At 41.0% G+C, this 21,779-nt stretch overlaps 1 protein-coding gene across 1 annotated transcript in view; it reads left to right on the forward strand.

Moving 5' to 3' along the window:
* Positions 1–21,779, forward strand: part of GTF2E1 (general transcription factor IIE, polypeptide 1, alpha 56kDa) — a 43,795-nt gene that overhangs the window by 15,272 nt on the left and 6,744 nt on the right. Inside the window, exon 2 of the mRNA XM_009996431.1 lies at positions 17,813–18,014. Coding sequence (XP_009994733.1) covers positions 17,813–18,014 — 202 coding nt within the window. The remainder of the gene's footprint in view (positions 1–17,812; positions 18,015–21,779) is intronic.

Consider the following 21,779-nt stretch of genomic DNA (forward strand, 5'->3'; position numbering starts at 1 on the left):
TTTTTTTTTCCTTCTGTAATTAACTCCTATTCCTGCTCAGTTTCCTCCATATGAGTAAATTCAATTTCCCAACTTGGCCTACAGAAACATCCACTTTTCCTTTAGTGTGTTACGAAATGTAATCCCTAACAAAATAAACTGTGATTTTCAGCTCTCATCCACTCTTCCCAAATGCTGAATGTCAATTACAGGGTTTGCTACTCCTGCTCAGTTTCCTCCATATGAGTAAATTCTCTTTCATCCTTTGGCCTACAGAAACATCCACTTTTCCTTTAGTGTGTTACGAAATGTAATCCCTAACAAAATAAACTGTGATTTTCAGCTCTCATCCACTCTTCCCAAATGCTGAATGTCAATTACAGGGTTTGCTACTGTAATAGTTGCTTATCTCTGCATTGTTTCAAGATTAATGCTGTTCCTCACTGGGCTGCAAGAGAGTAGATACTCTTCTTAGGAGCAGGAAGGAGGAGGAAAGGCCATCTGCAGCAGTCTCCAGAATGGGATGCTTGCAAAACAATCCACTGGAGTGGACGAAGAAAATATTTTTTGTACCATTAATAAAAAAACAACAACTTATAACCCAGTTTTTAATGTTTATCTCATCCTATTTGTATTTTATGTCTGTCCTATAATTACATAATATATTAGTACAGTAGTGCATGTTATGTAATTTCTAAGTAAATATTCTTCTATTAAGAGTGTGTGCTGAAATTTTTACTGATGGGGTGTGCAGTTAAAAAAGTTTGGAGATCTGGTCCTTCAGTTTACTCCTTTTCAAAGGTAACTTCAAGTCACTTGCCTAGTGTCAGGATCTTTATCTTGGAAAGTTATTTATTTGAATCCAGAGCATTATCATTTTGTTATGTAAGGGTTAAATCGGGCTCTGGATTTGGTTCTCAATCTGAAAGGCGGTGTTTTATGTTCTTGCAAAGACTTGCATGGATTTTAATAAAGTACCTTGATCTCTTTCTGACTGCTTTTGTAAAAAATCTGCATGTTGCTTCTTTGCTTCCACTGCAATCTTACATCTGCCTTTCCTTGACCCCTTTATAAGTACTGAGTACTTTGTTAGGAAATGGAGAGTCTTCGACCTGTATCGCAGGTTTGTGTGAATCTCTTTGGATGTGCATCAGGCAGACAATGAACAGATTAAACAGGAACAGTGATGACCTCTAAATGATGAGCTAGTTGAAAGGTAGTCATTGAAGCACACAGCAGAAGCTGCTACTAACTTTTTAGTGCTGCTCTTCATCTTGTGCCTAAGGAGAACTGAGAATATTCTGGTTTGGAATTGCAGTGGTAACAGTTGATAGCTTTTGTGCCTGCCTCCTGCTAAAAGACTAGAGATCGGTGCAGGTGCCAGCAGAGCAGGGTTATGTGTTTTGGGGTTTTGGTTTTAGTCGCTATTCGCCTCATTTAGTCATTGCTCTGAGGCAAAACATCCCCTGGTCCCTGTGTGTTCAAAGGGAACCAGAACAAATTGCTTAATTCCCCAGATTGTTGTGAATGAGGCAAATATAATTTAAAAATATTTAGGAGTGTCAGAGGTTTTTGTTGAAAGGTGATTCAAAAGTGTAGAGAGAGGATCCTGGATTGTGTAAAGAAGGAAAGATTACTGATCTGAGGGGTGAAGAGAAATTTTGGATGAAAACTCATGCTGTAAAAAACACGTTTAATACAAGAATAGAGAAGTATTCAAAATTCTAAACAGAACAGTACTGGACCTTTCTGGCTTTGATTGAAAAAGTGTGGGTAACTGATACTGAAACATCAGCAAATTAGCAATGTTAAGGTAGATTTGCAACTTTATTTCTTCTATATATGTGCATCTGACAATATGCAAATGCCCTTTCTTCTCAAAAGAAATGCAACATTGTTTTTCTGCAAATGGGTCTCCTGCTTTGTATGCTAAATCAGACAGTGTACGCGTGCACTAAACTGTATTTTCATATATTAAATATAAACTAAAATATAAATTATAATACCAAAATAGGCTGGCACTAAAAGGCAGCAAAGTTAATTTATGATAAAGAATTAATAATTGTGTCAATAATGTTCTCCTTAAATGGTGGTAACTGACAGTTTTACAGTGAGGGCTTGCAAAGTTTCATATATATATATATATAAAAGTAAGGTGAGGCAGCAGTGGTCTGTCTGTAACAGCTTCTTTCTCTGCTCCCATTGAAGGGAACCCTGCAGATTGCTGGCCCCTGTGCTCCTGTCTTTTTTTAATATGTTGTATACATTCAAGTTAAGTCCAGTGGAAAGAGCCCTCTCTAGATATCATATGCACTATCTGAATGCCATTTTCATTCTATGACTCTGGAAGACCTACTAAACTAGCACGTATTAAAATTAAGCTCACATACAGTCTTGTGGGTGTTAAACTTCTCTTTTGTACAGAGCAGTCCAATCCAGGAAAGACATTGAACAAATACAGAAAAACAATAGGTTTTAGTTTTCATTAAGAAACTATTCTTTAAAAAAACTCCTTTTATTTATGGAAACCAACTCTATTACATGATTTTAAAATTATTTTTCTGCTAGTCATTATCATTCTACTGTGCTTTATTCTGATTTGCAAAGTCACTTGTAGCAAACAGATCATAAATATCTTGTCTCAGCTTCTGGACAATGTTTTGAGTGCAAAGGTGGTTTTTGGTAGCATTCTCATATGTAAATTTTTCTCTTAACCCCTGAAGCTGCTTACAAGTGCAAAGGATCAAGAATGTTAGGTGTTTGTTAGGGGTTTTTTTTTGTTGTTGTTGTTTTGTTGTTTTTTTTAATGGTGATCACTTAAATTAATTCAAGCTGGATTAAGCTCTCTTCCAGGCCACTTTCAAGCAAATTCACTCACTCCAGAGTATCCCAAAGGATGAGTTTGCCTTACAGCCTACCTTGGAAGTGAGCAGGCTAGGAGCAAAAGAAGATAACACAAGAATTGCACAAGGATTTTCTCATAGGAATCAACCTGCACTTTTATAATTTTCTTTCAGCCTGCATGTGTTGGATACTGGGAGTAGAGAACAAGAGCATCATGAGATATTCAGTGCTAAGTCAGACATGAAATGCTGTGTTAAAGTAAACAACACTGCTATGACTTTCACTCAAACATGTTAGCAGATGGTCTGCGGCAGTCATATGTATAAGGCACTGGTGCAAGTGTTTGCTATGATCTTAGCAAAAAGGCACTCAGACTCTGTGAGGTATTGATTAAAAATATGATTTTTGGAGCTAACGAGAAGAAAAGGGAGAATGGATAATGGTATGTCCCTTTCAATGCTGGGAATCCTATCCTCACAGCTCTCAAATAACTGCTCTGCTTTCAGAAGGGCAGTTAACCTGATCGTATGCAGTGATTCTAGTGTCGTCTACAAGGGCCACATTTTCTGTTTGTATGTGCTCTGTTGCATGGAGTTTGCAGAACCAGTTATTTCTGGACAGTCTTGTTAGTACTACCAACGGGTTCATTTCAGTAAGGACCATAGGGCTCCAGAGATGGTGTGCAGTTTGGTACCCTTCACTTATCATGAGCCTGGCTTACTGGCTTTCAGCATAAGCATAGTGGAAAAATGTATCCTAAAATTGGCAAACCACTGACTAAAATGTGCAGAAGAAAGCCTAAAATTAGGTAAAGCATTTGTTTGTGAACCAGAATAATGATGCAAAATCAAATTTTCCAAGGCAAGTCCACACTACACAAGGGATGTCACAGGTTAAGACTGATGGGCACAGCAGCACGACTTGCTTAAGGCTATGTCTGTCTACGAGTATGGTATAGTTTTAACTTTCAGAGGTGAACTGATCAAAAAAGCATCTATGTTGAAATTTTACACGGTCCTCAGCAAATGCTGGGATGCATATTCCCATCATTAAATGGTTAAAATGCATCACCTCCCCTTCTCCTGCCACCTTCCACCAGTTAACATTATCAGTGAACACCATCAAAGCTGTCCAAAGAAGTGAAAAACAGCCAGGCACACTCTTGACTGCTGGAGGAGAACAGGCACTCACCTGTCTTTGGGGAGAAGAAGCAATTTTTTCTTTCCTCTGATTCTGAATTTATCCGTTTCCTGTCTACCATGATGCTCAGGGGCACACAACTGGATGTTCCCCCCTTGCCCCCTGCCACTATCTCACAGCAAAATGCATCCAGGGAGAAGGGTGCCATTCCTGCCACGCTTGCCACACTGGAGGGAGCAAAGACTGGTTAAAAATAAATTTTGGAGCAGATGGCAAGGCAGATTATTGTTCATCCTAGGGCAGTGATGATGATGTGCCAGCTAACTGCTGGTTGTCTATCAGAATTAATCAGGAGCTGTTGTGGCACATGATCAGTGAAGTCACTGCTCCCTATGGGAAAAGGGAAGGAAGAGAAGAGAAGCAGCTCTATATAAAGAGTTATCAGAGAAACACTTATTTTTGAAGATAGGAGAAATTTCTAATGGGGAAAAAGGACTACATATAAAGAAAAATAGCAGGGTTTTTTATGGTTTTGATTTATTATTTTTTTTAATGTACTCACAGTTTCTTATATATCTGCAGGTATGCCTAGCTCCTAAAAAACAACTGGGAAAACTCGGTTGCTTTCTTCTTCCTTTTGTCTCACTGGAATAGTGTATAATCAGAAATAAAAACCTCTAAGAGGTTTATAGGACCTTTATGAGCATCATCTATATGGATACATGATGAAACATTATCCATGGATGTGACTGGTTTGGATTTCTGTGTCAGAGGCAAGGACTTGTCCCTTGCTGTGCTGAAAACACTTCACAAATTCTCCATGCAAATACAGAACAGACTAGGTGAAATCTGACTCTATGCGTTGAGCTGAAAGGCAGAATCTGAGGTAGAACTAGAGTTTTGATGCTTTAGTTATGATATGAAGGGTAGTTTATTCGTCTTACCTTTGTTGGGTTTTTTCTGTTTGACTAAAGAGATTAATGAAATCCTGTAAGAACTAGCAGATGTTTTATTTGATCAAATTAAGAAAAGAGGGAGTGTGTTTTTGTGTCACTTCTTTTTGCAATGGAAGTCAACAGTAAATTTCAATCACTTTGTCCACTTAGATAACCTGTCAGTCTATTTTCTTACCTTGGTAACATTTATTAAACTAAATTTCTTATTTTGTGTCTTCAGATTCTGTTGTCCAGGCTACCTGTCGTGGCACCTCCTTTCAGTGTACATCCAGTCTGACATCCAAAGATACATTTTGCTGGGCTATCATTTAGGGAAAACTTACATTCTTGTTTCAGAAGACATTTCAGGTGTTGCATTAAACACTTTTTATCTAGGACTGTCCAGTCTGTACCCTCTACCATAAATAGCACATTCTCCCCAAGCATACTATATAAAATACAAATCGTAGAATGAAACTTGCTATTTCTTCTTTCACATTTTTTAAACTGCTCTTCTTTTCTTATATATTTTTGTTTTAAATGGTGTTTTAGGATGTTAAAGAAGTGTTTCCTATGCAAAATAATCAGAGGGCTCTGTCTGTATGTAGCAGTGAGTGAAAGACAAGGCAAGGCTTAATTAAGCTTCTTCAGCTCTTGTTTTTCAGGGGATCTACTTTGAGATGTTAGCAGTAAGAAGAAATTAACTTAAAGCAGAAGTAAGATAGAATGACAGAAAGAGAGATGATCCCTCTGGATGCTCAAAATTTGCATGTGTCAAAGAGGCTTTTTATTGCTTTGTCTGGCATTACTATAAGCTTAATCAGTATGAGTGGGATGGCACTAGTGGGTTATCTACATCAGCAGTAATCTTTAGGTCAGGAAATACTGTTAAAATGCTCCTGATACTAACAAGTCCTTTTGCTGCTATTGCAAATGATAAGAATGGAATTACTTTACTGACTTATTTCTTGTTATACATAGGCTGGGTTTGCTTCTTTTTTTAAGGCCCTGTGGGAGAGGGCTACCCAGACCTCAGTCCCAGCCTCACAAGAGATACATCTCAGTATAATGGACCAGGATTTGAGCAGCTTCATTAAGTTTTTCTGCATGTTTCACCTGCTGCCCTGTTATTCCCCCTTTAATTTCTTTTCCCAATATCTTTGTAGGCCTAGTGTGTGTTAGCTTTTTCCCTTTTCTGCCCCAGGTTACCTCCTAGCATCTCTGCAATTCTGCCACTTAGAAACTGCCAACTCTTTTCTTTCCATGGCAGTTTTGGCACCTTCCTACAATCTGGAGCTCAGCTTAGTCCCAGGGAGCCTCTCTTTCCATTTGTTCTGTTTTCTACTTAATGAGAAAGTGGGATCCTTTCTGCCGGCCACTGCCTTGGCCACAAAGTACTGCTCAAGCTTTCAGTACCACTCCCATCCCTCTAATGGCTCTGCATGGACACAGAGGGAAGAACAGTGGTCAGGCACTGAGTGCACCACCTTTGGAAGAAGCTTTGCCATCACACTTACCTTGTCTTCATTCCTTTCTGCCCACTCTGGCCACAGGACTGAGCAGCAGGTTATATACAGGAGGAAGGTAGAATCTGGCTTGGCTATCATCCTTTCCCAGCCATGAGAGGTGGCCCTTCATGCAGCATTACTTGGACTGGTTTGAGGGGTCTGCTTCCTTTGAGAGTAAGGAAGAAAGAATTTTTGTGTGAAGCAGTTTTTAAACAGCACAGCAAGAATAAGAGAGAGCAGGTATTAGCATGACTATCCAGATGAATATCTAAAGGTACAAAAAAAGAATATATGGTACTCCAATTTTCTTGATGGTAGGTAACATGTGAGTCTTCATGTGATAAAATGAGAGAAATATGAAAAAAATCAGTAGATTTATAAAAGTACTGTGTAAGGCAGCAATTGAAAGATGGGACTGCCAGGCAAAGAGTGTGTGCACTAGTCTCAGAAGGGCATCTGTTACCTTTTGTGTGGCTGAGAATCTGAGTTCATTGAGTTGAATGTGCTAGCTTGCATCATCATTCGTATTCCCAGCAAAAAGTAAGAGTCAACTGCAGAGCAATACTTATTCATATCATATACTATTGTATATTTTTGCAGTGTTGGGTCACTTTCAAAAACTGTAGGCTAGGAGCCTGATTTCTTACACCAGTAAATCACTGGTGACAGTTGCCCATAAGCTATTCCAGACCTTCAGGAAGGAGGGTAAGGAACTTGGTCTGTTCAGATAAAAGACTGTCTTTGTTCTTAAGTAACCAGCATCTGAAAAACCTGCTTTGTTCACTGTGAAGGGCCTCCAGAGCCTCTCAGAAAACAAAAAGGAAAAAGTAGTCTGAAGACTAACTTGTCCTCTTGATGTTGGCCCATTGTGTGACACCATTGAAAACAAGGCTGGAAACAACTTGGAGCTTGCTGCTTTGCTTCCTCTTTCTTGCTTTACCCAGCTGCTGCCATCCCAAGGCCCATCATGCTTCTTACACTGGCCCAGTTAGCCTTTCAAATACTGCCTCAGGACAATGGTTTAAGGATTTCAATCTTGCTCTTTGTTCTTAAATCTCTTGTGTGTACATGAGCAGATTTGCATGAAATACAAAGTCTCAGCATTCATGGCATGTTCCTTTGGGTACTCTTCTTTTTTTTTTTATAACTGGAGTTTATTATAATGAGAAAATTATATTTAAAAATCTTTTTTATTAATCCATATTGTTGCTCATGCAGTAGAGAATTTTCCTTGCCACACATTAACTCCAAAGAGAATTTGAAAGTTATGGGTTTTGGTTGTTGGCATTTCTGAGCTACTGTCTATTTAACTTGAAGCCAGTTTTGACTACGTGTAGCTTAGTAAGTGTGCCAGAGTTGTAAAGCTTTCTTCTCAGGGAGTCTGTTGTATGTTACTAAAGGTATTCAGTAGTGACAACAAACATGGAAGGACAGATCTGTTCCAGAAAATACAAAGTGCTGGTGTGCTTTAACAAATGGATCTCAGGGATGGGAAGTATTTCATATTTGCCATTGGCTGAAACAGGGATCTGGAGTGAGTATCTGAATGTTTTTCTACTTCTCTTTTTCTGTCTATGAATGCTTGAAATTTTCAGGGAAGAAAAACATTGTCCTTATGTATTGAAAGGTGTTGCCAAGGGTGTCTTACCTCAACAATTCCTGCTTCTGTTAACAGCAGGGTTCATTTTGTGCCAAGAGGGTCCAGACCAAGTGCTGAACACTATTCCTGGCCATCTGTAGTAACATTCCAGCAACAACATTCTTCCAAATTATGCCTAGGATAATGTAACTGCTTGAGTAAAATCACTCTGCAGCTTAACAGAGAGACCTTCTGTTTCCAGGACTGCCAGTCCTTCAATTTGTATACATTTCCACACTGCTCTCAGGGAGAATAAATAATACATGAACATATGCACTGGCTAAGTGAAATTTCCTTCTGATTATTGTGAGACACCAGTAAATGGCAATTATAAAATATATTTATTTCATCTTTTGCTGATCCTGCTGTGTATGCCTTCATCTCTTTTTTGTTGTTGTGAGTTTCCATCTTGTTTTTTTTATTTTTTAAACAAATTGTTTTAATAATTTTTCGTATGTTGGTGAATTGCATTTTTAACCCTCTTGAACAGTTTCTGAAAGAAATACCTAATCTGAATCAGAAATAGTGCTACTGCATAAATGCCCTTAAACACTGTGTCTGCTACATCTATATTACAGTAATAGAAGCTTTGAAAAGAAGCTGATTGACATAAATCCCAAATGAAATGCTTGCTCTCTATTTAATACCTGATGGGCAATTCAATACTCCAAATCTATATTAAACAAGAGAAATGTTTAAGCAGCATTGTTAAGGCCCAAAACCAGGTACTCAAAAGTCAGAGCTATACCTTGCTACAAATATATTATGGTGTTCAATTGTAGCATCAAACACTGTTTTTTGCACTTACTGAATTCATAGAATAAACCTTTTTTGAAGGCTGGTTTGGAGGGCAGGAGTATAAAAGACCTTCCCAAACCTGTTGTACCTGTGAGCTGGACATGTGAATGCTGTCCTGAGGATGTGGATTTTATCCTTCTGCTTAAATCATGCAGTCTCATTTCATATTGAAGAGGTCAGTGAAAACAAGCTGTTTTCAGATGAGCGTTCCTTGCTCATTCTCAGAAACTTGTCATAAAACCTTATGGTCTGATACTGAGAAGTATTGATCTTATAGCTGTTGACTCAGTAGGATTTATGCTAGAATATGTACGGACCTGGAAGACATAGGAGCTAGATTTGGGGCACATGAAGTTAAAATTATGTTTTACTTTCCTCCATTTTGGGGTCTCGGTTCCATTTGTAAACAGTAGATAACACAACTTTCTTAGGAATTCAGATGCTACAGAAAAAATTGTAAATAGATTAAAATCTTGCTTCAGATAAAAGCATTAGTTACATTATTTGTTCCTAGTCCCATTCCTAGCTGAACTGGTGTGCTTGACATTATAAGCACGCACTCTATAAGCGTCCTCACTCATCTGAGGCAGAATTGTAATAGAAAATATGTTTTAGCAAACAATTTTAGCAAAATTTTAGTGTAAGATCTGATAAAGGATGTGCCAGGCAGCTTTTAGTATTGGTTTTTGCTGTCCTTCCTGCCCATAATCACAGCATCACAGTATCACAGTGTGGTTGGAGTTGGAAGGGACCTCTTCAGATCATCTAGTCCAACCTCCCTGCTTGAGCTGGCTCACCTAGAGCAGGTTGCACAGGATGACATCCAGATGGGCTTTGAATGTCTCCAAAGGCAGAGGTTCCACAGCTTCCCTGGGTGTCCTATTCCAGTGCTCTGCCACCCTCAAAGTAAAGAAGTTCCTCCTCATGTTTAGATGGAACTTTTTATGTTCAGGTTTGTGCCTGTTACCTCTTGCTTTGTCACTAAGCACCACTGAAAAAAGACTGTCCCCATCCTCCTGACACCCATCCTTTAAGTATTTATAAGATCTGCCCCTCAGTCTTCTCCAGGCTAAAAAGGCCAAAATTCCTCCTCATAAGAGAGGTGTTCTAGTCCCCTAATCATTTTTGTAGCCCTTTGTTGTACCTTCTCCAGCAGTTCACTTTGTGAACTGTGAACAGTTCACTCCGTGAACTGTCCACACAAGTGGACACAGTACTCCAGATGTGGCCTCACCAGGGCAGAGGAGACAAGGAGGGTAACTTCCCTCAACCTGCTTGCCACACTCTTCTTAATACACCCCAGCATGCTGTTGGCCTTCATGGCCACAGGGGCACACTGCTGGCTCATAGGCAGCCTGTTGTCCACCAGGACTCCAGGTCTTTTTCCCTGGAGCTGCTCTCCAGCAGGTCAGCCCCCAGCCTGTACTCATACTCAGGTTATTCCTCCCTAGGTGCAGTACCCTACAATTGCCCTTGTTGAATTGGGTATGGTTCCTCTGCCCAACTCTCCAGCCAGTCCAGGTCATGTTGGATGACAGCCACAGCCTTCTGGTGTGTCAGCCACCCCTCCCACTTTTGTATCATCAGTGACCCTGCTGAGGGAACACTCTGTGCCTTCATCCAGGTTATTGATGAACATATTGAACTTGGCTGGACCCAGTACTGACCCCTGGGGGACACCACTTGTTACAGACCTGCAACTAGGCTATGCCACTAACCCTCTGAGCTGTCTTTCAGCCAGTTTTCCATTCACCCCACTGTTCATTCATTCAAATTGTACGTACTAGGTAGCACCTCTTCAGGAAAGGAAGAGAGGGCTAAAGGAGGTGGTGCTGTACTTTCCTAGACTCTTACAGAGAGAGCCAACAGTTTTGGGGGCAGGATGCTGTCTGTTTAGCAGTCCACATTCACACCTGCTCAGGCTTCATCTGGCACATGTCACAATTTGGTTGCAGTGCCATCCATTCACACGGCTGCTGTGTACTTGGCTTCAAGTTATAGCCACTGCATTGACCACCTCCTCTGGGCACTGTTGTCCTGCTACTTTTCAGCTCTCTACTTCCAGGTGCCACCTGCATGTTCTGGATTTGCTGTACTCTGTCTCTACCCAGTGTTCCACATCTCAGTTGCAATGTGTCTTACCTTCTTTATAATTAAAAGTTTTAAAGTGAGCCTTTTCAGACTGTTGGGATGAAGCCTGATCCATTTTGGTTTTCAGTGGCAAAGAAGGATGTTTTATTCCAGAATTGGGATTACCAAATCTTGCCAAAATGCTGACATTTCCTACACACGGTGCAGCGTAGGAAATGTTTGTTCTCATACCGTGAGAAGTTCTGACAACAGCATCTGCTCTGGACTATCCCAAACAGGACTAGTATAAAAACATACACTTTTTGTGTCATGTTTCAAGATAACTCCAGTTACCCCTGGGCTGTGGAGTGTCCTCAGGAGCTTGAGATCCAGTGAACCATGAAACCTTTCTCAGTAAGATGAGATGTGGCATTACATTTTATGTAACACACAGTGCTCTGTTATTTGCTCTTTTAATGCATGTGTAGAAACACCAAATTACTTGCAAGAGAGAATGGTATTGCTGGGTGTTCAGGAGACACATTTTTATTGGGGGGTTTCTCTATTTTTGCCCAAAATTACACAGTTTTTGAAAGTCAAGTGTGAACACAAATGTCTGGGAGTCACTACAGATCAACAGCTCCTACACTCCAGTCTGCGTTATCATTAATCCAGTGTTCTGGTTTGGTGGGTTTTTTGGTAGCAGGAAGAACCACAGAAGTGGGTCCGCCCCAGCTCCAAAACCAGCCGAAGAACCATTAGAGAGATAACAGATGCACCTCCGTGATTAACATACGAAAGAACCGATGTAACACCTGAGCAGACAGCTCTTAGGGGGAAAAAAAAAAAAAAAAAAAAAAAGCTATGCTGGAGGGGGGAGAAGAGCTGAGCTGGAGGAAGAGAGCAGTGCTGGTGGTTGGTGAGGAAGAAGGTGCCAAACAGAAGTTTCCCTGCAGCCCATGGCGAGATGGCAGCTGTGCCCCTGCACTCATGGGGGAATGTGGTGGAACATTCCCTGAAAGCGCCAGGAGGGGTGAACTTGGCCAGTGGACTTGGATTTTGTGGCCAGAAGATTTGCTCCCAGTGGACTCTGATTGTGCAGCTTTGGAAGACCCCAGCACCAGGCGAGTTTGTTCCCAAAGCAGCCCGTGACTCTGTGGGAAGCCCAGGCTGGAGCAGCTCCGGATCTTGTTGGAAGGACTCTCTCCCATGGGAAGGACCCTATGGGGAAGCAGGGGAGGACTGTAAGGAATCCTTCTTCCTGAGGAGGAAGGAGGAGCAGGAACCATCAGCCTGTGACCTGACTCTAAACCCTATCCCCTGTCCCCCTGTGCCGCTAGGGGGAAGGAGGGAGAGAAACCGGGAACAAAGTGATTTGGGCCCAGGAAGAAGGGAGGGGTGGGGTAACATATGCAAGCCCAACTCTATGTGTTGTCTGTGTCCTGTGTGTGTTTGATTAGTGTGAAATTAAAGTATTATTTTTCCCCAAGTTGAGTCTGTTTTGGCTGGGACCTTCATCAGTGAAGAACCTTCCTTGTCCTTTGTCTCAGCCCAGGAGCTTTGTCCTCCTCATCCCAGAGTATGTGGGGTGGGGGTGGGGAGTTGAGTGAGTGGCCGTGGGACTGTTCCTTTGTTGTCATATTGGGCCCAAACCATGGCATCCAGTTAACAATCAACTCTTCTACTACCTTAGTCCATTAAGGTAATTAAAGTTCTCTTTGCTTCAATTTAACTCTCAGATTGCTACTTTTAGTAGGCGAATATCCTTATATCCTAATGCAAAGGACATTATGGTAACTCATAATCCAGGTCTGTTGTAGGCACTTGACCAACTGTTTGTGTTTTTAATGATTCAGGAGAGAAATGCCTTTAGGTACAGTCATAAACAGTCCTCCAAATCTTGAAAATCAATGAGAAATGAAAGGAAGTTAATTGTAATTTGTACTGACAGCACTGCCTATTACTTAGGTTGCCAAGTACTTCCATTACTTGAGTTTGGATAATTTGTGGAGGGTGGGTGTACTCCATGGTTTTTGTTCAAAACTTTGTCAAACACTTATTTTTTGCTGAGTGTTTTTATTCTGTGCATCCAACTAAGTTTAAATCACTAAGGAAAAATTTAATCAAAAGATGTTTTGGCTGTTCTGAAGAATGGGCTGATGAGAAAAGGAGACTCTCTGGCTTGAAAAAGGAAATTAATCTGTTGACCGGAGCTCAAATTAAGAAGCAAAATTAGCTGATCAAAGAGTGTGTGGCAGAGAGCCACAAAAATGGGGAGGGTCTGAGCTTGGAAAAAGCAGCCCAGGAAATGAAGGCTGGACGGGGAAGTCTGAGAAGTGAGAGAAGCCCAGGCTGAGAAAGCAGGACTAGATAGATCAGGACTTGCTAGCAAGGGCCATCAAGGCAGGGAAAAGCCAGGAGCTGGAACAGGAGCATCTGGGTAGGAAACTTCAGGGTTGGGGCTAGTAGGTAGTATAGCAGGTCCCCACAAAGCTCATCTCTTCCAAGAACCTAGAGCAGGACCCAAGGTGTTTCCTTCTCATCCTCCCTTTGTTTCCTGGAAGTGAGCTGGCAAGGCATCCTGCTCCTGATCCCAGGCAGCACTAGCAGGTTGTGATCTTCTCTGTTATTTTGTTCAAACGGCAGAAGCCTGTGCGGAACTGAGGGCTCCAGGTCTGCAGAGGAACCATATGGCTGTCAGCACAAGGGCTCTAATGACTGGAGGCATTCAACTGGCTTCCTGTTGGTAGGATCCTAGGAAATGTCTGTCCTTTCCTCAAGGTCTTAGTACTGTCTTTTTAGCATCAAATAAAGCGCTCAGGGTTAGACAGTGCTGAAATTAAAGTTGTTTATACATCCTGTAACTTTTTCACTACCACATATTTCCCTCCCGCCTGCCAAAACATGCACTTTGCTCGGTAACAGAGATGAGCTGTCCACTTTTTTTCTGGCTTACTGCAGAAGAAGGGAAGTTTCTGTGTGGTCTTGAACTAGTCATTTTGAGCTAAACTTTTCAAAAGCCATCATTCATTACCTGTTGTACCTAACTCATTTGAGATGCCTGATTCTAGAACCTGGAAGAAGATTGGTAGAAATGCTGCACACTCTCATCTGAGCAGATACTTCCAAAATTGTGCCATCTGTGCCTTAGCTCACTCTCCATGTAATGGTGATAATGCTACTTCTAAAAGAAGGTTGTGGGAGATTTTGAAAGTAAATTAGCTTAATGTTTTCTGATGTAGTCAAGAATAAAGAACTGGATGAGGATGAGGGCTGGAAGAATAAAAAGGAGCTGAGTGCCATGCATCTAGCATCTAATGCAGAGGTCTCCTATAAACATGGAGCTCATCAACTGGAAACTGCAAAGGAGGAATGATGATCTGGGGGCATTGCTAGACCTTGTGATAACCGAGGCAGCACTTCCATGATCTGTTACACTGTGATCTTAAAAGGTCTCAGTGGCTATCAGAGGAGCACTAATGCTGTTGGGCTTTTGGGAGAACTCATCTGGACACTTGCATATACTTTCAGCTTCATAGCAGAAAGATGAGAGCAAACTAAAGAAAGTGCCCACTGAGGCTGATAGCATGGTCAGAGCAATGAGCTGCCAGTTTTAAAAGAAAAAAAAAAAAGAAAAAGTGGCTTATTGAGCCTTGGAAAATGAAGGTGATGGGATGAGTAAGACAGTAGTAAATATACTGAAGGACTAACAGCAAGATGGAAGCCAGATGAGCTGAGTTTTTTGCACAACAGTAAATACATTTGAAATTAATGGGAATAAGCTTAGATTGAAAGTTAAATAGCTTTTAAGTGTGAGAGTCTGGGGCAGTATTCCGAAGGACAGAGTGGAAGGAAGACACCTTGTTGGGCTGGAGTTGAGGCTTGAATCGTTTGAGAAGGGTGTGAGCAGGACCTGTGTTCAGACTCAGGAGAATGTAGCCAGTTAAATATGTTAATTATAGCAGATGCAACGTCCACACTTGGACATTGTGTGTGCAATGTGCGTGGGCAGTTGACCTTTTCCTTCTCTCAAGTGAAATCAAGTCATTAGGAATTATCTCTAAATATTCTGGCTCTATACTTCAGAGCTTGAGCTGCTTTAATCTTAGTATGCCTTGGGGAGCTAGATTACCAGTGTATCTGCCCTGGAGAGTCTGGGACCAGATGAGATCTTTTTCAGATGGCTGGTTTTTAACATGCAGCCAGAAAGGTCTGTTGAGTGCCTGAGCATGTTTGTAAAGGAGGGGGATGTATATGCTCTCCGTTAGCATTTCCAAGATGCAGAAAAGCCTCATGTCTGTTTGCTCCCGGATATGTTCTTGTTCTGGTTTATGCAGCGTATCTGTATGGAAAACTAAGTTGTGTAAGGGCTGAAGGGAGAAATACATCATTGGAGTGTGAACATTGCTATTCTCAGCCTTTGGATGGTCTCCACTTTGTATTTGTCACATGCACTTCATATCTGTAAGGAACATGTGTCACTGCTGATGTGACGTGCCATGTCATAAAAGTTCTGGTGACATTTTCTGACCTCTTGAAGTCTAACGAAAGAGGTTTTTCAACATTTAAATGCCATCTGCCATGGCAAAGCAACTTCCCAGTTCTCTAGTCACATATCTCTCTTGTGAAATGCTGCACCATCTAAAAAAAATCAGCATATTAATGGAGGAAGCTTGTCATTTCACTCATTCCCAGATTCTTTACATAATTCATCTATTAAATTTTCTTTTGCTTATTAAAAACCTTAAGGGGTGGAAGTTGCAGCAAATCCATTATAGCTTTAGGAGTTCCGTTTCATTAGAGATGTGTTTACTTTCTGATTTTTTGGTACTCTGAATTGGAACCATTCTCCCTACGATCTTAATCTTTTGCAAATACTCATGGGGTTCACAGATGGAAGCGTGAAAAGTCTGAGCTTTCTCAGGAACATGTAACAGGACTTTTGGTGGGGGTTGTAAAAAGAGGAGAGTTTTCCTTATTAACCTATGCTTGTTCACTTAGTCCATTATGGGAACTGAGATGTGCTAATTATTTTAAATTGATTCAGCTTGTTTGCCGATTTGTCATGCTGGTAGCCTCAAAAGTGGGATAAGGAGACCAAACTTTGGCTTCAGTTTTTGCCAGGCTGACAGCTTATATAATGTGCAGGTTTTGAATCAGTAGGGGCGATTTTTACAGCCTGAAAAAAAAATAGGCAGAGTGCTTCATGCTTGGATGGGAGAGAAGAGCACTTTATCCACTTAGCCTCTGCATACTGCTGTTATTGGGTGCTCTAGCTTTTAAATGTAGATAACACAAACTTCCTAAAGAGAGTTTATTGCAGGAAATGTGTACATATTGCAGGCCACATATACAGCACACTTGCATTAATTTGTGAGTAACGATGAGCAAAAGGCTACTTCAGATGGTGCTGAGGCAGAAGCTGCATCTCTATTGGCTGTGGTGAGAGGCAACAGATCTACCTCCTGATATAAACCGTGCTTTGGTGTGTTTCCCAAGAAGCATACAATCATTGTCTAGCCTTCACAGCCATTAGTGGAGAAGTTAGGTCTGTTTTTATCACTATCTTACAGGTAAAGAAAGAGGTACACTAAAAAATGAAGTGACAAGACTAGCAAATCTGTGTAAGCAGCAAAACAAGATAGCGGAAGCCCTGGCTTGCCAGCCTGTCTCATTACATCATGCCTGTGTGCCCTGGGAAAACCCATTCCTTTGGGCTGTGCTTGTACCAGTGATATACTAGGCTTCAATACTGATTCTAATACTGATTTTTAGACATAAGCTTATTGTTTCCTCGATAGGATCTATCCTCAGGCTCCCCATTAGTAAAAAGATATTTTTCTGTCGTCATCGGGATATTAAGAGTTTATGCTAGATGTGCATAGGTGCCACAGAACAGATAAATAAAAACATCACACAGGGACAAGAGAAATCAAGAAGCTTGTGAGCATTGCTCTGGATGTCAGTATTCTGAGGAGGAAGTGGTATGTTCTCAGTCTAGCACTTGGAAGGATAAGTCATTACACTCTCTTGCTCCCCTCGTCGTGGACCATATGGTAAGGTCTTACTGTGCATGTACTGACTGACCTCAGGGTCCTACTCACAGATGGAGCAATGAAACGTAAAAGCCTGCTGTGCAGGAGTTCGGTATTTTTATTTTTGTAACTGCATTTTGCCATGCAACCATTTCAGTTGCTTTTCAGTTTGACCTGTTTATTTCATAGATCCTGATGAGGTCTGTGAAATGAGCTTGTTCTTAATTGCCATTCATACAATTCTTATCTTGCCATTCTTAATTTCAAGACGTTAGTATGAGGGTTAGGTGGGATAAGTTTTTGCATTTGCTGCTCTGCAGTAATGACTATTTTGCATGTTTTGGCCCTGAAACAAAAGGAGAAGCCATCTTTTTTGCATTAATGGCAGAGTGAAAATGGTTATACTAGCAGTTACTGCAGAGGGGTTGGTGCAGTTTAAAGCTTCACCCTGCTTCATTGTGAAATTAGCCTATTCATGTGGCATGGGAGATACCAGTGCAAGTACCTGAAAACAGACAATATTTGAACTCCTAAGAGTATATTTGGAAGCTTTTTGACACGTAAAATGTGCAACAAGAAGAGGGAGTGATATAAGATGTCTCAGTAGACGTACTGTAGCCCATCTGGGCTTTTCAGGGCGAGAAACTGTACCCAATTGGGTATCAATGGATAGTATCAAAATGCTTGCTTTGTTGTTTGCTTAAATAATAATCAGGTGCACTGTGTGTGGGAAGAGATTGTCAGGGGGACAAAAGCTATTTAGCATCAAGCTAATAGAAAAGCACTGCTGTTTAAAAGGCTGTATAAGATGCCAGGCCTGCTGCTTTCTTTCCAATGCTTAGCAAGTTTTTTTTTTTGTTTTAGGAACTTTCCGCTGTACTTTCTGTGAGACTGAAGTGGAAGAAGATGAGTCGGCGATGCCCAAAAAGGATGCACGGACACTGGTGGCAAGATTTAATGAGCAGATTGAGCCCATCTATGCGCTGCTTCGTGAAACAGAAGATGTGAACTTAGCCTATGAAATCCTCGAGCCAGAACCCACAGAGATTCCTGCCCTGAAGCAGAGGTGGGAACGTGTCTGATCTCTTTAACTGTGCTGCTTCCTTCTAGTGCATTCTTCTGCTCTGCGAGGCTTTCCCAAACCTTGTGCAGCCTCTGGCTGCATTCAGGACAAGTCAGTTTAGCACCAACTATGCAAGCAACAGACAGATTCCCAAAGGAATGTGTGTTTTTTAAGGAAATAAAGGGCCATAACCGTTACTTTTTGTAAACCAGGTAGATTACTCTTCTTCTGGTCAGCTTCCTGCATTTAGTTTTCTGTGGGGTGGGGTACTCAATTACCTGCTGCTTGCTGTGCTGCAGATGGTATGTATACCAAGCCCTTGCCCCAGTATTTAAGAAGTGCAACCTGCAGCTGTTTTGCAAAGCTCTGAAGGTTCCATCTACGCTGTCTTCTTTTTATTTTTCACCTATTCCTTTTGCTTCTACCCAGCTTTTGAAACTAAGCTATCTGCATTCTACATTTTATATTTCAAATACACATATAACAACATTCTCCTTTGAAGACATTACTGGTAATAAGGACTTTTTTTTTATTCTGATTTTCTTCTACTTCTTACACACCTCTTCTTTTCACAAGGAGACCATATTATAGTCAAAAATAAGTTCCTGCCCATGGGAAATGACACTTTCTTTCAGAACATTCCTAGCTGTACAAAAACAGATGATGTTTAAATAATATAGAATGATGTGGGGAGCTGTCAGTTTTGTCAGCTGTGGTGAAATGTGATGTGCTTCTCTGTGTTTTAAAAAAATTAATTAAATACATAGGGGGGGAAAAGGTACCGTGAGGGAAGGCATTCCCAGAATGCCTTGGGGTGCTTGGCTTTAGTTAGTGGGAGAGCAAGCAGAATACTCTTTTTTTTTTCCTCTCACACTAACCTTGAGAGACAATGTTCCCTATATATTAATGCTAGACAGTTTTTAATTAAGATAATAAAATATTATTTGTCTGTCATAGTCTTTTTCTAGCCAAGAAGGTAGCTCATTTTCCTCTTCATTCTGATAGAAAACCAGAATTAATATAGAGAGGGGAGGAGGTTTTTCCAAGGTCACTGAACATGTCTTTGGTGATATGAGGAGTCTTTGAAGCCTTTATGCCCAAGCTGAATCTGTAGACTTAGCTTTAAAAACCCTTTTTTTGTAGTTTGAGCACTAGAACTAGGATAGCCCTACCAAGAAGAGAGTAATTTCACAGCCTTCCTCTTCTGTGCACAGGAGATTATCACAGCAGAAGTCTGGTGCAGTTCCATGATTGAATAGCAGTACCCACTTACTTGACTCTTAAATACTTAAAAAACATGGTAAATGATTAATTACTCAGTGCAAGGAATGACAAAATAAATAGGCATCTTTTAAAATGCTTACTTGAACACAACTTGCTTCAGCACATAAAGTGATTTAATTATTTATTAAATCGTATTAATTCAAAGCAGCTAATTGCATGAAAATGCTGCTGTGAGATTTTAATTTTTTTTTTAATGTGCCAAACCCTGGGTTATTTATTCTCTCTGTTTTTATGGAATTTTGAGTGTCTGAAATCATTGACAAAACCATCATTTGATGATTCTGAAACAAAACAGAAAAGATCACAAAGTGGCTCCATCTTCTCTTTGCACCAACACAGGCAACTTCATGTGTTTTCAGGAGAGCTACAGCTCTAAGCAACCACATTGACCTTGCATAACTGTTATTCACCTGCTGTGGGAAACTGGGCAGATCTTCATTTACATCTTTCTAGGATGACATTCACTTTCTTAATCTTGGCAGAAGATGAATTAGCCCCACAGGTTTTAAAATAAACCTGCTTTACCTAAACCCTTTTCTATGGTCTTCTAAAACAGATGTCTTTTAGAATCAATCTCCATTTTAATATCCATCCCCATTTTCTTATGTCAAAATAGCATGACTTAACAAAAATCTTAACAGAATTAATTTTTGTGGTCATGCTGTCAAGGACCATGGATTGTGTGCTCTGAAGTTCAAGCTCTTATAAAGCAGCTAAGTGAAAAAATGCTTTATTTCAAACAGCACAAAAAGAGCTATCCCCAGTATGCAAGACCTCTTAATAGTCTTGGTAGGATTGAAATGAAAATTTCAAGTTGTTTCCTCATTGCACAGTGTGGTTTCTGTGGGCCATACCTCAGCTTAGTCAAGGATTATTTATGTCACCCTTAAAGGCAGCAAACCACTCATTAAGGGATTTCCGTCAGGGTAAAATAGCTGCTGGGTAGCAGAGCAAATGTAGCCACATCTGTGCCACGGAATACCACTGTCTGAGCAGTTCCTGGTTGCAGGATGGCCATGCAAAGTCTAAAACTAGGTAGGGGAAAGCAGGTCTTGCATCTGAGCAAGAGATTTAAGAGTGTGTTTAAATCTGCCTCTGTGCTGCCCGTACGGTGGCTCACGCATCTGGCCTTTTGTGGGTGCTGGATCCATGGTGTTTAATCCTTTGGAACAGGGTTGCTGAACATCTCGACTGCCAGCAAGGTGTATTCCCCTGGTCTTATAGTCTTGAGGGGTTGCTGCAGCCTACCAGCAAGTGTTGCTGAAGGTGCAGTTCCACAAACAAGGAAGTAAATTGAGACACGTTTGCAAAGCTTGCAAGGGTCCCAAAATATGGTTCCAGCGAAGTATGAGACATTGCAGTAGATGGCTTAAAGTAATGCATGTGGTAGGTGTCTCTTAGAGTTGTATCTTTAATTTCTGAAATGTTCCTGTTGTCATGGAATAAGAGTTTTGCTGCTAAATGATACTGTGGAGGAAAAAAGTCCATTTCAAGCACCCTTACAGGGACCTCTGTGCAAAAGTGTTATGAGGCAGTTCCTGGCACTCCTGAGTATTTAGCTGTCACACTGCAGTCGTGGGGAGGGAGAGATTGAGGGAAAGCTGCATTGTGTATCTTGTGGGGAAAGTGGATTACATAAAATTGTCAGGGAAACGTTGGTTAGAGATTTCTATTGTGTGGGAAGCAGAGTGGTGCTTTTCACAGAACACATGCCTGTCTTGGAGAGCTGAAAAGTACCAACCCTTGAAATAACACACTGGGAAGACTGTCTCTGTGTGGTTCCTTAGGTTATATAAGCAATACATGTGCATGAGTCTCCTGCCCTAAAATATGAGGCTTCTGTGAAACTCCAGGCAGGGCTGGCTGCAGGAGAGAACTGGTTAGTGTGTGGATGCATGCTAGAACAGATCCATGAAGTATTTTGCTAACAGACTCCAGCAGGCTCACTGTTGGGAGCCTGTGAGTAGTTCTCAAGCCAATCTGTGGCTGAACACACCAGTATTTTGTATCTGAAGAAGAGAGATGACCACTTACCTGCGTGTTTTTTCCCCTCGCTGTTTGCCCCTAAAAATCCAGCAGAATTAGCTCATCAAGCAGTGTTTAAGTCCTTGCTGAATAATAATAAAAAAAAATAATAATGCATATTGCTCAGGTCTTCTCCAGCTGCAGTCTTTTTTTAGGCTTCTCTTTTGGAGGAAAAGCTGTTGGGTAGGTAGCAATGACTGAACTGTGCTCACTGACAACTTCTGTCAGCTCAACTGGAAGCAGAGCAGGGACACTGTGAGTATCTGCAGTGGATTTGCTCTGGACAAGAGGACAAGGAGTCCAGGCAGGTCTGTTAGCCAGGAAAAGCCATAGGGTACCACTGACAGTCAGATGACTGAAGTCAGATGGCTGAAGGTGGGTGCAGTCCACAGTGCATCTGTTTCTCTGAGAAAATTAAATATGAGTTTTTAAAAAGGGGAACGGTCATATTTGTCTTTC

This window comes from Chaetura pelagica, unplaced genomic scaffold (assembly GCF_000747805.2).
Source record: "Chaetura pelagica isolate M959 unplaced genomic scaffold, ChaPel_1.0 scaffold490, whole genome shotgun sequence".
Lineage (NCBI taxonomy): Eukaryota > Metazoa > Chordata > Aves > Apodiformes > Apodidae > Chaetura > Chaetura pelagica.